This window comes from Microcebus murinus, chromosome 18 (genome assembly GCF_040939455.1).
Source record: "Microcebus murinus isolate Inina chromosome 18, M.murinus_Inina_mat1.0, whole genome shotgun sequence".
NCBI lineage: Eukaryota > Metazoa > Chordata > Mammalia > Primates > Cheirogaleidae > Microcebus > Microcebus murinus.
In genome coordinates, this window is record NC_134121.1 from 4,186,551 (window position 1) to 4,200,799 (window position 14,249).

The 14,249-nt window shown below is 38.3% G+C and overlaps 1 protein-coding gene across 2 annotated transcripts in view; it reads left to right on the forward strand.

Moving 5' to 3' along the window:
• Positions 1–12,464, forward strand: part of AKAP10 (A-kinase anchoring protein 10) — a 71,652-nt gene extending 59,188 nt beyond the window's left edge. The window contains exons 14-15 of one of the 2 annotated variants that reach the window (XM_012737906.2): positions 111–206; positions 10,691–12,464. In XM_012737906.2, the coding sequence (XP_012593360.1) occupies positions 111–206; positions 10,691–10,696 (102 nt within the window). In that variant the 3' untranslated portion in view covers positions 10,697–12,464. The other variant, XM_012737901.2, reaches the window with a different exon arrangement.
• Positions 12,465–14,249: the final 1,785 nt, after the last annotated feature.

A 14,249-nucleotide genomic window follows, 5' to 3' on the forward strand; every position in this document is an offset into this window, starting at 1 on the left:
ATAAATAGAAATGATATGCACATACCATTGTATTTAGAGTACTAATTACATATGCATCTTGATCCTTCTAATGAATAACCATTATCAACAATTTAAATTACTTCCTTTAGGCCCAAGAAGAGTTAGCTTGGAAGATTGCTAAAATGATAGTCAGTGATGTTATGCAGCAGGCACAGTACGATCAACCATTAGAGAAATCTACAAAGGTAAGGATGACTTGTGTTATAAACTAGTTTGTGTAAAACTGAAAAGTATTATTTTCCAGGTATATAGAAATATAAAAGGATATAAGGGGCTTCTGTGTCTGCCTTTGAAGGATTAACTGCTGTGGGGATTGCCTTCTCATCATAAGCAACTAGAAAACTGACAAACTAAATGAAATAACTATAATCTTGAAAGAAGAGTAACATTGAAGTGATCCCTAGCTTACTGCCTAAAAAGAGTTTCCAAAGTGTAGAGAAGGGGAAACCAAACAAATTCCAAAGTTTGGAGAGCCTTATGACTAGAAGTTATAGGACAAGGTACCAGAAAAGAGGGAGCTACCCAGAAGCAGAGCTACAGGGATATTTAGGACTCTCGAGTCCTTGGCCAAGTACTGATCTGTATATATGTGAGCTGAAAATGCATATGTCTAGGGAAAGAACCCCCAGACATTTGTAGGCAGAATACCTGGAACATGGAGCTAGGAAAGTTTGTGACCAGAAGGAGCTGGCCAGAGTAGACAGACTTTGTAAGACACAAGGCATTGGGTAATGTCCTCACAAAGATCATGCCTTACTTCTGGAGCTAAATTAGTCCTAAAGTACCTAAACCAAGTTTAAAAGCTTTGAAAGGATCAAACTGCACTCTGTAAGTAACAAGCACATGCCAAAACAAAAGCCAGCCCTCATTAAAGGAACATAAGGAACACAACAAAATTCAACACTCCACAGTGTAGTTACAATGTCTGACATCCAGTCAAAAATTACCAACCATGCAAGGAAGCAGAAAAACTTGACCTGTAATCAGGGGAAAACTCAATCTCTAGTAGCAGACCCAGAAGTAAGAAAGATGGTGAATTTAGCAAAGCCCATAAAACGATTGCTTTAAATATGAATAGTATATTCAAGAATGTCAAGGAAAACATGAATATAATGAGAGAAATAGAAGATAGTTTAACCCAAATGAGTTTCCTTGGAATAAAAAATATTGGAAATGAAAAATATGGAGAACTTCTGGAAAAAGAAAAAAATAAATTTAAAAAACAAGAAAGATAAAAAATACATTGTATGGGATTAACAGCTGATTAGAAACCATGGAAAAAAAGATCAGTGAAAAACAGCAGAAACTATCCAAAATGAAGCACAAACAGAAAAAATACTAGAGGGAAAAGAACAGATCCTCTATGAACTATGGGGTAACACCAAACCATCTAACATATGTAATTTCAGTTCTGGACAAAATTATACAGAAAAAAATTATGCACAAAAAGACATGAAATGATGATCAAAAATTTTCCAAATTTGATGAAAACCATAAACCCATTGATCCAAAAGGCTCACCAGACCACAAGCGAAATAAACATAAACACACCAAGACACATCATACTCAAGTTGCTGAAAGCCAGTAATAAAGAGAAAAATTTTTTGTAAATACCCAGAGAAAGAGATATATTACCTACAAAAATAAGAATGATAAGTATTCTTGCTAGAATCTAGCCACGCCAGAAGAGAGCTGAGCCAACACTTTTTAAAGTACCCCAAAACAAATACTCAACCCAAAAGTGAAAATATGTTGTAAAAAAGAAGCTAAAATGAAGGCTTTTATCAGTCAAAACAAAAGTTTAGAGAATTCTTTACCAGCAGATCTACAATTAAATCTTAAAGTTCTTTAGGAAGGACGGAATAATACAGATAGAAATTTCATCTATACAAAATAAGTGGTAAATAGATGAGTAAATGTAGATGATTCTTTTCTCATTTTTAAATATAAGAGATAATTAAAGCAAAATAATAGCAATGTGTCTCGCAGTACACAACAGACATAGAAGTTAAATGTATGACAATAATGACACAAAGGGAGAAATGGAAGTAAACTGTTATAAGGTTCTTACACTAAATGTGAAGTGGTATAATGTTATTTGAAGGTATAGTGTGATAAGTTAAAGGTGTACATTGTAAACCTTAAGAGAAAATACTAAAAACAGGATTAGCAAACAAGCCAGTAGTGAGAGAAAAATCAAACCATAAAAAATACTAAATTCACAAGATGCAAGAAAAGAAGAAAAAAGGAAGAACAAACAAATGGAATAAATGGAAGACAAATAGCAAGATGATAGATTTAAACCAACTCAGGTGTGTAATCCCAGCATTTTGGGAGGCCAACACAGAAGGATCGCTTGAGGTCAGGAGTTTGAGACTGGCCTGAACAACGTAGCAAGATCCCTTCTGTACTAAAAAAATACAAAAATTAGCCAGGCGTCATGGCACGCACCTGTAGAACCAGTTACTCAGGAGGATTAGGCAAGAGGATCACTGGAGCCCAGGAGTTTGAGGTTACAGTGAGCTATGATGACACCACTGCACTCTACCCAGGGCGACAGAGCAAGAGTTTGTCTCAAAAAAAAAAAAAAAAGACATAAAATACTATGTTTAATGAGGAAAGACAATACTTCCTCCTAAGTGGGAACAAGGCAAGGATGTCCAGTCTACAACACTTGTCATGGAGGTCCTAGCTAGTACAGTGAGGCAAGGGGAACAAAAGGCATATAGATCGTAAAGGAAGGAGTAAAGCTTTACTTTTTTTTTTTTTTTTTTGGCAAAAAACATGATTATTTATCTGAAAATCCTGTGTTGTAGCAATTAGCAATGTATACAGATGCAGAACATTTCCTTCATGGCAGAAAGTTCTACTGGATGGCAGTATCTTAGGGAATCTACTAAAAAGCTATTAAAACTAATAAGTTTAGCAGTGTTACAGGATACAAGGTTAATTTTTTAAAAAATGAATTGCATTTCTGTATACTAGCAATTAACAGTTGTTAATTGGAAATTTAAAAAAACAATACAGTCTGGGCTTGGTGGCTTACACTTACAATCCTAGCACTTTGGTAGGCCAAGGCAGGGTTGAGGCCAGGAGTTTGAGACCAGCCTGGGCAACATAAGCAAGACCCCATCTCTATAAAATATGGGGAAAAAAAAGAGCTAGGCATGGTGGCTCACACCTATAGTCTCAGTTACTTAGGAGGCTGAGGTGGGATGATTAGTTGAGCCCAGAAGTTCAAGGTTGCAGTCAGCTGTGATCATGCCTCTACATTCCAACCTGGGTGACAGTGCCAGATCTTGTCTCTAAAAAAATTAAAAAACAATTTTTACAATAGCATCCTGAAACTTAAAGTACTTAAAAATATATTTAACCAAATATGTGCAAGATTTATACAATGTAAACTATCAAACAACTGAGCAGAATTAGAGAGTATTGAAATAAAAGCAAAAATAAATCCTGTTTGTGAATGAAAAGACTCAGTGTGGTTAAAACGCCATTTCTCCCCAAGTTGATCGATTTCGTATGATTGTAATCAAAATTCAAGCAGCTGTTTTTGTAGAAACTGAAAAGATGATCTAAAATTTCTTGGGAAATGTAAATGAACTCTAGAGTAACCAAAACATTGTGAGGGAGGAAAGGCACAAAATTAGAAAACTAACAAACTCTACCTAGCTTCACATTGACGGAAAAGCCACATGGTCAGGGCAGTGTGGAATTAGCATAAGGGTAAACATACAGATTGTTAGAACAAATAGAGATTGTGGAAGTAGGCCCACACATATGTAGGCAGTTGATTCCTAACATGTGCCAAGATAATTCAATGGGGAAAAGACCATCTTTTTTCAACTTATGGTACTGGAACAACTGGTTCTATATATGGGGAAAAAATGAACCATGGCCCTTACACCATATACAGAATTAACTCAAAATGGATCATAGACTTAAATGTAAGAACTCAAACTATACAACTCATAGGAGAAAATTTTTGTGATTTTTGGCTTAGTTAAAGATTTCTTAGATCACACAAAGCCTTAGCCATAAAAGGAAAATTGATTAATTGAACTTCAAAAGTGAAAACTTCGGCCCTTCAAAAGACACAGTTAAGAAAATGAAAAGGCAGAAATTATTCCATGTCATTGAGAAGGATGGAATCCTCCCCAACACATTTTATGAACCCTGATACCAAAACCAGAAAAGGATGCAACAAAAAAAGAAAACTACAGACCAATATCCCTTATGAATATAGATGCAAAAATTCTCAACAAAATCCTAGCCAATCAAATCCAGGTGTTTGTCAAGAAAATAATTCATCACAACCAAGTGGGCTTCATCCCAGGGATGCAGGGATGGTTTAACATACGCAAATCTATAAATGCAATTCACCATATAAACAGAAGCAAAAACAAGACCATATGATCCTCTCAATAGACGCAGAGAAAGCATTTGACAAAATTCAACACCCTTTTATGATAAGAATGCTCAACAAAATAGGCATAGACAGGGCTTACCTAAAAATGATACAAGCCATATATGACAAACCCACCGGCAATATTATACTGAATGGGGAAAAATTGAAAGCATTCCCACTAAGAACTGGAACAAGACAAGGTTGCCCACTATCTCCACTTCTGCTCAGCATAGTGCTGGAAGTCCTCGCTACAGCAATGAGACAAGAGAGCGGAATTAAGGGTGTCGAAATGGGAGCAGAAGAGATCAAACTCTCACTCTTTGCTGATGACATGATATTATACCTAGAAAACCCGAAGGATTCAACCATGAGACTCTTTGATCTGATAAATGAATTTGGTAAAGTCTCAGGATACAAAATCCATACACAGAAATCAGAGGCATTCATATATGCCAACAACAGTAAAAGTGAGAACCAAATCAAAGACTCAATTCCCTTCAAAATAGCAACAAAGAAAATTAAATACCTTGGAATATATTTAACTAAGGAGGTAAAAGACCTCTACAGGGAGAACTGTGAAACACTGAAGAAGGAAATAGCAGAGGACGTAAACAGATGGAAGAATATACCATGCTCATGGGTCGGTAGAATCAACGTTGTTAAAATGTCTATACTACCCAAAGTGACCTACAGAGTCAATGCAATCCCTATCCAAATTCCATCATCATTTTTCACAGATATAGAAAAAATAATTTTATGCTTCGTATGGAACCAGAGAAGACCCCGTATAGCAAAATCAATCCTAGGCAATAAAAACAAAATAAGAGGTATCAATTTACCAGACTTCAAACTATACTACAAGGCTATAGTAATTAAAACAGCTTGTGATTGGCACAAGAACAGGGACATTGACCAGTGGAACAGAACAGAGAACCCAGATAAAAAACCATCCTCATATAGCCAACTAATCTTCGACAAAGCAGACAAAAACATACACTGGGGAAAAGAATCTTTATTCAATAAATGGTGCTGGGAAAACTGGATAGCCACATGTAGAAGACTGAATGAAGCAAGACTCACACCTTTCACCTCTCACAAAAATCAACTCACGCTGGGTAACAGACTTGAACCTTAGGAGTGAAACTATTAGAATTCTAGAGGAAAATGTTGGAAATACTCTTCTAGACATTGGCCTAGCCAAAGAATTTATGAAGAAGACCCCAAAGGCAATCACAACAGCAACAAAAATAAACAAATGGGACCTGATCAAATTAAAAAGCTTCTGCACAGCCAATGAAACTGTCAAGAGAGCAAACACAACCCACAGAATGGGAGAAAATTTTTGCAAGCTACACATCTGAAAAAGGCTGATAACTAGAATCCATTTAGAACTCAGGAAAATCAGCAAGAAAAAATCAAACAACCCTATCAAAAAATGGGCAAAGGACATGAACAGAAACTTCTCAAAAGAAGACAGAATAATGGCCAACAAACATATGAAAAAATGCTCAACATCTCTAATCATCAGGGAAATGCAAATCAAAACCACAATGAGATCTCACTTCACTCCAGTGAGAATGGCCTTTATCAAAAAGACCCCAAACAATAAATGCTGGCGTGGATGTGGAGAGAGAGGAACACTCCTACACTGCTGGTGGGACTGCAAACTAGTTCAACCTCTGTGGAAAGCAATATGGAGATACCTCAAAGCAATACAAGTAGATCTACCATTTGATCCAGCCATTCCACTACTGGGCATCTACCCAAAAGACCAAAAGTCACTTTATGAAAAAGACACCTGCACTCGAATGTTTATAGCAGCACAATTCACAATCGCAAAGGTGTGGAAACAACCCAGGTGCCCATCAATTCATGAGTGGATTAATAAAATGTGGTATATGTATACCATGGAGTACTATTCAGCTCTAAGAAACAATGGTGATCTAGCACCTCTTGTATATTCCTGGTTAGAGCTGGAACCCATTCTGCTAAGGGAAGTATCTCAAGAATGGAAAAACCAGCACCACATGTACTCACCAGCAAATTGGTATTACTGGATCAACACCTAAGTGGACATATAGGAGTAACATTTATTGGGTGTCAGGAGGGTGGGAGGGGGGAGGAGAGGATGGGTATATACAACCACAATGAGTAAGATGTGCAACGTTTGGGGGATGGACACGCTTGAAGTTCTTACTCGAGGGGGGAGGGGGGCATGGGCAATATATGTAACCTTAACAGTTGTACCCCCATAATACGCTAAAATAAAAAAATTTTTTAAAAAAGGAAATGAAAAGGCAAGTTGAGATGAAGAGAAAGTATTTGCACAAACGAAAAGACAAGTTGAGTTGAAGAGAAAGTATTTCCAAAACATCTCATAAGAGTTGTATCCAACATATACAAAGAACTGTTAAACTCAGTAAGACCGACAGTCTTATTTTTTTATGACCAAAAGAGATGAGCAGACACTACACCAAAGAAGACATACAGATATTTGTATGCAGAGATGCCCAGCATCATTAGTTATTAGGGAAATGCAAATTAAAGTCACAGTGATATTCTACTACATACCCAGAAGAACAGCTAAAATTAAAAGGACTGACACTACCGTGTGTTGGCAAGAATGTGGAGCAGTTTGGACTCTTAATACATAGCGTGTGAGAATGCAAAATTATACAGCCACTTTGAAAACCAGTTTGCAGTTTCTCATAAATTTAAACATAAACAAGCCAGGCATTTCCTTGGGGAATCTGATGTCAGAATTTTTTTTAAGTTCTTCTTTAGTTCTTTTTTTCTTTTAGTTCTTTAGTTCTTTTTAGTTCTTTTTTTCTTTAGTTCTTTTCCCCAGAGAAAACTCAACCAGTCTTCTGCCTAGAAGGTAAAGGGCAGGCAGTGAGCTTTACAGGAGCCAAGCAAGACAAAGCTAGAGGGGACTCAATATTCCTTATATTTAACCCTCCTTAATCCCCTGTTATCAGTACAGCATTCTTGCCCTTAGTCATACCTAGTTAGTGTACCTTAGCTTATAGACACTGGTATTCTGCTCAGAGAAGAGAGCTCAGATTTCTCTTCTGGGTTTGGGTTTCAGTCAGGACTAAGCTACCTGACTGATTAGTTGCAGAACAATCACTGTAGATCTAACTACTTCTAAAGCAAGTTTTTAACAAGTCCTTGTGTTTGCTCCACCTCCATTCCTTTCATCAGAGGTACTGTGCCACCGATTCCCCCGGCTTCGAGGGATTCTGCAGCATAAACCAGGTTGCTGCTCAGCTTTTTCCACTTCAGTTTTAGGGTTGAGTTTTTTAGGTCTAAGTCATTTACCATTGATCCCTTTGCCTCCAGATTCCAAAATTTTGTTGTTGCCACTTCTTTTCTTTTTCCCATTTATGTGAGTTTATGTTAAAAAAAAAAAAAAAAGTGCAGGTTTAAGAAGGGGTGAATTCAATGGGTGTAATTAATTCACTGTCTTTTCCTGGAGGTCCAACAGCTTATAATGGTTAGGAAATTCTGACTTCCCCAAAGTTCTCTTTCTCTATGGCTTCTGGTTCTAGAACCAACTGGTTTTAGTCTTGCCCATGAGAGACACACAATAACCTTTAGAAAGTTGAAGGTAGCCACTTAGTCCCCCAGTTAGTCTTTTCCACAAGCCAAACATTCCCTGTTTCTTCAACAGTTTTATTTTCTCTAACTAACTTCATTCATGGAGACTTAATGTGATAGGAGAATTTCTGTTCATATTTGTGGAGGCATTCAGCTCCTCCTCCTCTATCATTTATATCAAGCAAAACTTAGGAATCAGAGAGAAATATGAAAGGGAAAAATCAGATGACATCCTATATAATCCTCAGTAGTTAGTTAGGAGGGCTAAATTTGGTTTAGGTCCATCATCACCTTTTTTTCTAACTTTCTAGCCAACTTTTTACTCTGAGAACTGTAATTCCCAGAGCTTGGTATAATTGTAAACTTTTCGCTGAACTGATTCATACCAAAACCCTATTCACTCATGCAGACTCTATCCTCTTTTCTGTGCAAGGGTGCTAATTTTTGTCTATATTTATCTTCTGGCTCAGTCAAGCCTAGAATAGCAGAGAACAAGCTAAAGGTGTATAAAGTGCAATGTAGTTATTTTTGTGGTTTCTCCATTATCATATTGATGATCAAATGTTTGACAATAAGAAAATGTTCTTTAAAAACCATTTTAAATTATTTTATTTTATTGGAGACAGAGTCTTGCTCTGTTGCCTGGGCAAGAGTGCCGTGGCGTCAGCCTAGCTCACAGCAACCTCAGACCCCTGAACTCAAGCGATCCTCCTGCCTCAGCCTCCTGTGTAGCTGGGACTACAGGCATGCGCCACCATGCCAGGCTGATTTTCCTATATATTTTTAGTTGTCCAACTAATTTGTTTCTATTTTTAGTAGAGATGGGGTCTCGCTCTTGCTCAGGCTGGTCTCGAACTCCTGAGCTCAAACAATTTACCCACCTTGGCCTCCCAGAGTGCTAGGATTACAGGCATGAGCCACTGGCCTTTAAAAACCATTTTAGAAAGTAGATGGTTAAAATTCAGACTTTTCCTTTTGAATTGTATGTTCAAATTTTATTAGCATGTGTTTTTTGTTTTTAGAATGTACAGATATATTTTGCTACATTTTGTTTTTTGAGCTTGCTAGGCCTTCTCCTTCCTTGTCAGGGTGTCTGTCCTGCCAGTCCCTCAGGAATCAACATATTGGTGTGGAAAAAGCACTCGACTAGCAGAACTAGCTAAGTCCATTTTTAGGCAATATGTGTGACCTTTTGTAAGTGAGTTTCCTTCTCCGGTCCCTCATATCCTCATCAGTAGGGCAGAGAGATTAGACAAGAAAATCTCAAAAGATCCCCTTGTAATTCTCATTCCACGGTTTTATGAATGTGAGACGTCCTAGACCCACAGAGGAATGCTCATTCTCTTTATCCTGTGTTGATACCTCTCTGCTTTGAACTTTCCAACTCTGTGTTTGCCTATGGAATGTACTTTTACATTCAACATAAACTACCTCATGTCATTACTGAATTGCTTCATGTACACATGTCCCATCCCACAAGTAGCAGGGATGCTATCTTCTCTGATGTTTGAGGTCCTCTCTGGTATGGTGAATAAAGGAAGGACTCAGCCTCAGGAGCTCAGTCTTGGGAATCTAACAGATCAGTTTTTCTCCATAAAGACTTCAGGGTATTCCACATTATGGCTCTATCATCATATCTTTTTTAAAACAGGGTCCCCTTCTGTCACCCATGCCAGATTGCAGTGGCATGATCACAGCTCACTGCAACCTCCAATTCCTGGGCTTAAGTGATCCTCTTGCCTCAGCCTCCTAAGTAGCTGGGACTACAGGTGCACACTGCCACACCCAGCCAATTTTTAGTTTTTTGTAGAGACGGAGTCTTGCTATGTTGCCCAGGCTGGTCTTAAACTCCTAGCCTCCCAGAGCGCTGGGAATACAGGCATGAGCCATCATGTCCAGCCTCAGTCACTGTTTAGTGAATCCCCTGTGGATGATGATTTAGAATGTTTCAGGTTTTGCCCTGTTGGGAACAATATCTTAATGAATGTCTGCATATATGTATTTACTCTCTCTTATGAATATGCTGTAGGGTTAATCCCTAGAAGTAGAATTACTGTCAAAAAGTGAGAATAGGCTGGGCCCAGTGGCTCATGCCCATACTCCTAGCATTTTTGGGAGGCTGAGGTGAGAAGATTACTTGAGGACAGGAGTTCGAGACCAGTCTGGGCAAAATAACGAGGTCCTATCTCTACAAAGGAATTTTTTAAATTAGCCTGATCTGGCAGCACATGCCTGCAGGCCTACCTACTAGGGAGTCTAAGGCAGGAGGATCACTTGAGCCCAGGAGTTTGAGGCTGTCAGCTATGATTGGACCACTGTACTTTAGCCTAGGTGACAAGGGAGACCCTGTCTCTTAAAAAATGTATATATTTTGTATTCTAATATCTATTGCCAAAACGTAAAGATTTTGGCAAATGGAAAGCAGGTCTGGATGCCAGTCCTTGTTATGTGACCTTTGGGTAAGTTACTTAACCTCTAAGCCTCTTTTCACTCATATGTAAATGAGAAAAATATATTTTTACCTCATAAGATCATAGTCTGCTCTGGCTATCATAAGCTCTGGTATATAGTAAACACTTCTTCGTTAATCTCTAATGATAGTAGATCACTGTTACAGAAATGTACTTTAGTATTTTCTTTTTCTTTTCTCTTTTTCAGCTATGACTCAAGACATGAGATAAAAGAAATCTACTTTTGAAACATAAGAGAACTTTTCCCCTTGGTTAGATTCTTCAACACAGCCAATGAAAATAGAGCATTGTATTTCTTTTCACTAATATATCACTGTTTTTTCCAAGAAAGAATGAGAGACAATCCTAGACTTCCATCATAATGCAGAGTTATGTGTAGACATAATTGACCCACATGATGTTCACACAGTGACTGCCATGAAGATACAAAGTGGTATTGTTTACATTATTAGAAAATTATTAGTTCTCCAATGGCAATAACCCATTTATGAGAGAGTTTTACCCCACTGGAATAGACAGGGACCCCGTCCTGTGGGAGGCATGTTAGCGTGGAGCTGATATTGGATGCACATCTTGCAGTGGTAATTCATCCCTAACAGCATCATAAAGCAGGTGCTTAGGTGCTTTGCTTTTCCTCCCAAAACAAACAGGTGAGTCAGCGCCACCGAGAGCCAGGCAGCTCTGAATGGCAGTGTGGTGCTAGCAGCTTGTTTTTCAATAGAATAGGGTACCGGTTCATCGTGCGGTCTTCCTTCACAGAGGCATTAATTTTGGAAGGAAGCTGACAAGTCATGGGTCAAGTTTCAGTGACATTGTCCTTCCTTTAATGGCAGTATACACTTTTTGCATTTTGATTGTTCCTGAGATGCAGTATATTTAAAACTAGTCTCTCCCTGCTAACAAAAAAGTGAATCTAGTTTACTTTGAGCATTAGAATTTGCTCCTCTGAAATTCTGTGCTCCAGTTACTTTACTTTCCCTTTAGAATACACGTGGAAAGAAAGAAAGAATAACGATCACTCCAGTTTTTCCCTTGAACAAGATGGTTCTTCCCAAATTGTGCTGTTTTTTTTTTTTTTAAATGAAGTGAGCAGGGTGGGTGGGGGCAGAGAAGCACTCAACTTTGTTTGACTGCCTCCCCTGTTCTTTGCCGTGACCTGGGAAGTGTGCAGTGGGTGTCCTCCTGTCTTGTCTTTGGGGCAGTAAGAGGCTCACTCACCTGCACTTCTTCTGCGTCAGGCCACACGGCTGTCAGCAGGATTGCCCAGTTGGCAAGCACACTCCACTGGCCACGTGGTGCTAATGCTTCCTCCATGCACGTGACTGTTTGAGAGGAAAGGAAGTTCTCTTAGGTGTTACTGCTTTTGCTCAGACTTTGCAACAAACAAACAAACAAAAAAAACCCTATATATATATATATATATATAAATATATAATTACTAATCACTTTTGTCCTTGAGAAAGTCTTGAATGAATAGAGAATTAATCCATTGCAATATTTGATTGTATAGAGGCACGCTGTTTCATCAACAGAAGCAAAAAAGGCTGTGTATAAGTTTTTGGTACTATGTACCACCTCTTATTCTTCTAAAGCTGAAGTATTCATGTACTTAAACCATATTCTATTTAATTGTGTTTGATTTAAAAATATATATATGAATTATATTTAAAATTGTGTCAACTTTCTGCTTTTAGGGCATCTGTGGCTCTTCTGTTGAAATATATTAATCCTTCCAAATGTTTCCATTTGCTTTACAAAAACCCCGAACATAAGTCACTGCTGGACTTAGCTTTGTGTTTGGAATGTGTGGTGTAGACCCAAGGTTTTTAAAAGGTGTATATGCTGTGATTGATTGATTCTGTTCCTTTAACAAAATATTTCCATCCATTTCACATTGTTCCCATCTTTAAATAACAGAAAAGCAATATAAAAGTTATAGAATAAAATGTGGTTTTGGGTGACTCTTGCTGCCTCTGCATGTTTTGGAATGACAATTTCTGTAAGACTCTAGGTTATTCAAACGAATGCTTTCAGTTAAGATAATTTATAATCATTTCTTTGTATAAATTTTTGCTTCTGAGCTAGAGATGCCAATAGTTATAAACTTCTTATAAAGAAAAGAATAACAAGTTTGAGACTCAGCTACTTTTTTCTCCCCCACCTGCTATGAGACACAGAAGCAGAGTGTGGCCTGGAATTATTAGCTGGATTTAATATTTGATCTAAAACAGATCCTTGTACTTACTTTAAAATTGGAATTGGATTTATCTAACATTGAGCACCCACAGTGTTCCAAGCTCTACGCAATGTACCCGCAAAATATTCTCCGGCAGGGTTTTTGTAAGTTTAAGGAATCAGTTGAACACCTTTTATCTTTATTATGTTGTTCACATCAACACAAATTGTTTAAAAAGAAAAGGTGTTAGTAAGAAAATGATTCCTTTTGCAACTTGATATGTCTCTATTGTTCCTGTAAGATTTGGTGAAAGTAAAAAGTAGATGTCAACCAAATCCAGTGAAGAGCAATAAAATCGCAACTTTTTATAACTTTTTCTATTTGGGTTTCAGTATTCAGTAGAGCTTTATTGAAAACTTTATATAAGTAGTTTACAGTACTGGAACTTTGACTACTCATAGGAATTTGGGAGGGAAGGTCATTCTGAATTGTAGAAAATTATAAACTAATTTGCTCTTGTGCTTAAGTCCTGAGAGATAATAAGCACCTGAAGGAATGGCTTGCCTTTCTCCAGTGACACTGGGTACCTACCTGACTCACAGTGACCCGTCCCCCACTCCTGCAGGTGTGAGGGCCATGTCTGCTCACAGGGACCTTTGTCTCTCTCTCTACCCCCTTCCCTACATACCAGTTGATTGGACCAGAGTTGAACTGATCCAAACAGGCCTAATATAATTCTTTATCTTAAGAATTTTGCACAGGGCAGGGGAGATGTGGGTTACCATCTAGAGTGGCTTAGATGGCACACTTACACTGTCAGGAGACGGCACTGCAAGGACAAGCAGAGGTATGTGGGCCTGAGGGAGCAGCTGCCTTGGTGATAGCCTTGAGGGCTTCCCTGGTTTCTGTGTCTGTCTAGTCTTGCATCCTTGCCGTGGGCTTCATTGATCTCTCAGGTATCCTTAGAATTAATTCTGATTTTTAAAAATCAGTCTGAAGTGGGTAGTACATGCAACCAAAAGTATTACATGCAACCTTGACTAAAATACTGCCAGACTGCTCTAATTCCTAGTAAGCATGTATGCTCACCATGTCTACAAAGTACTGCCGAGTTCTGGAGAAGAATTTTTCTTAGTAAACCTTCCCTGGCCCTCTTGTGTATTCTCTCCAAATGGAATCCTAACCTCATGGAGCTAAAAGACACCTGTTTGGTTTATGTAATGCCTCAGAGTTACTCAGAGCTAGAACATTTTCATGCTAACCACCATCCTTTTAAAGAATAAATTACAATCCCCACTTCTAGCAATTGCAATAAACCAGAAATGGAAGGCATTTAAGCTAATGAGTAATTGATACAAGCTTGGATGGGTAGGAGGGATAATTTTTACAAAATTTGTAAATACTGACTGCTTCTATGTAGTAGGCAAGGTCTCTGGACTTTGGCTGGAGCCATAAAGTGCGGAGTAAAAACCTTAAAGGGTACAACTTGGGGGGCCCATGCTCACAGTTAGCCTGTGAGAGGCCCTTTGCAGGCGAACACTGGGCTCCAGGAAGCCCCTCTGCTTGGGCA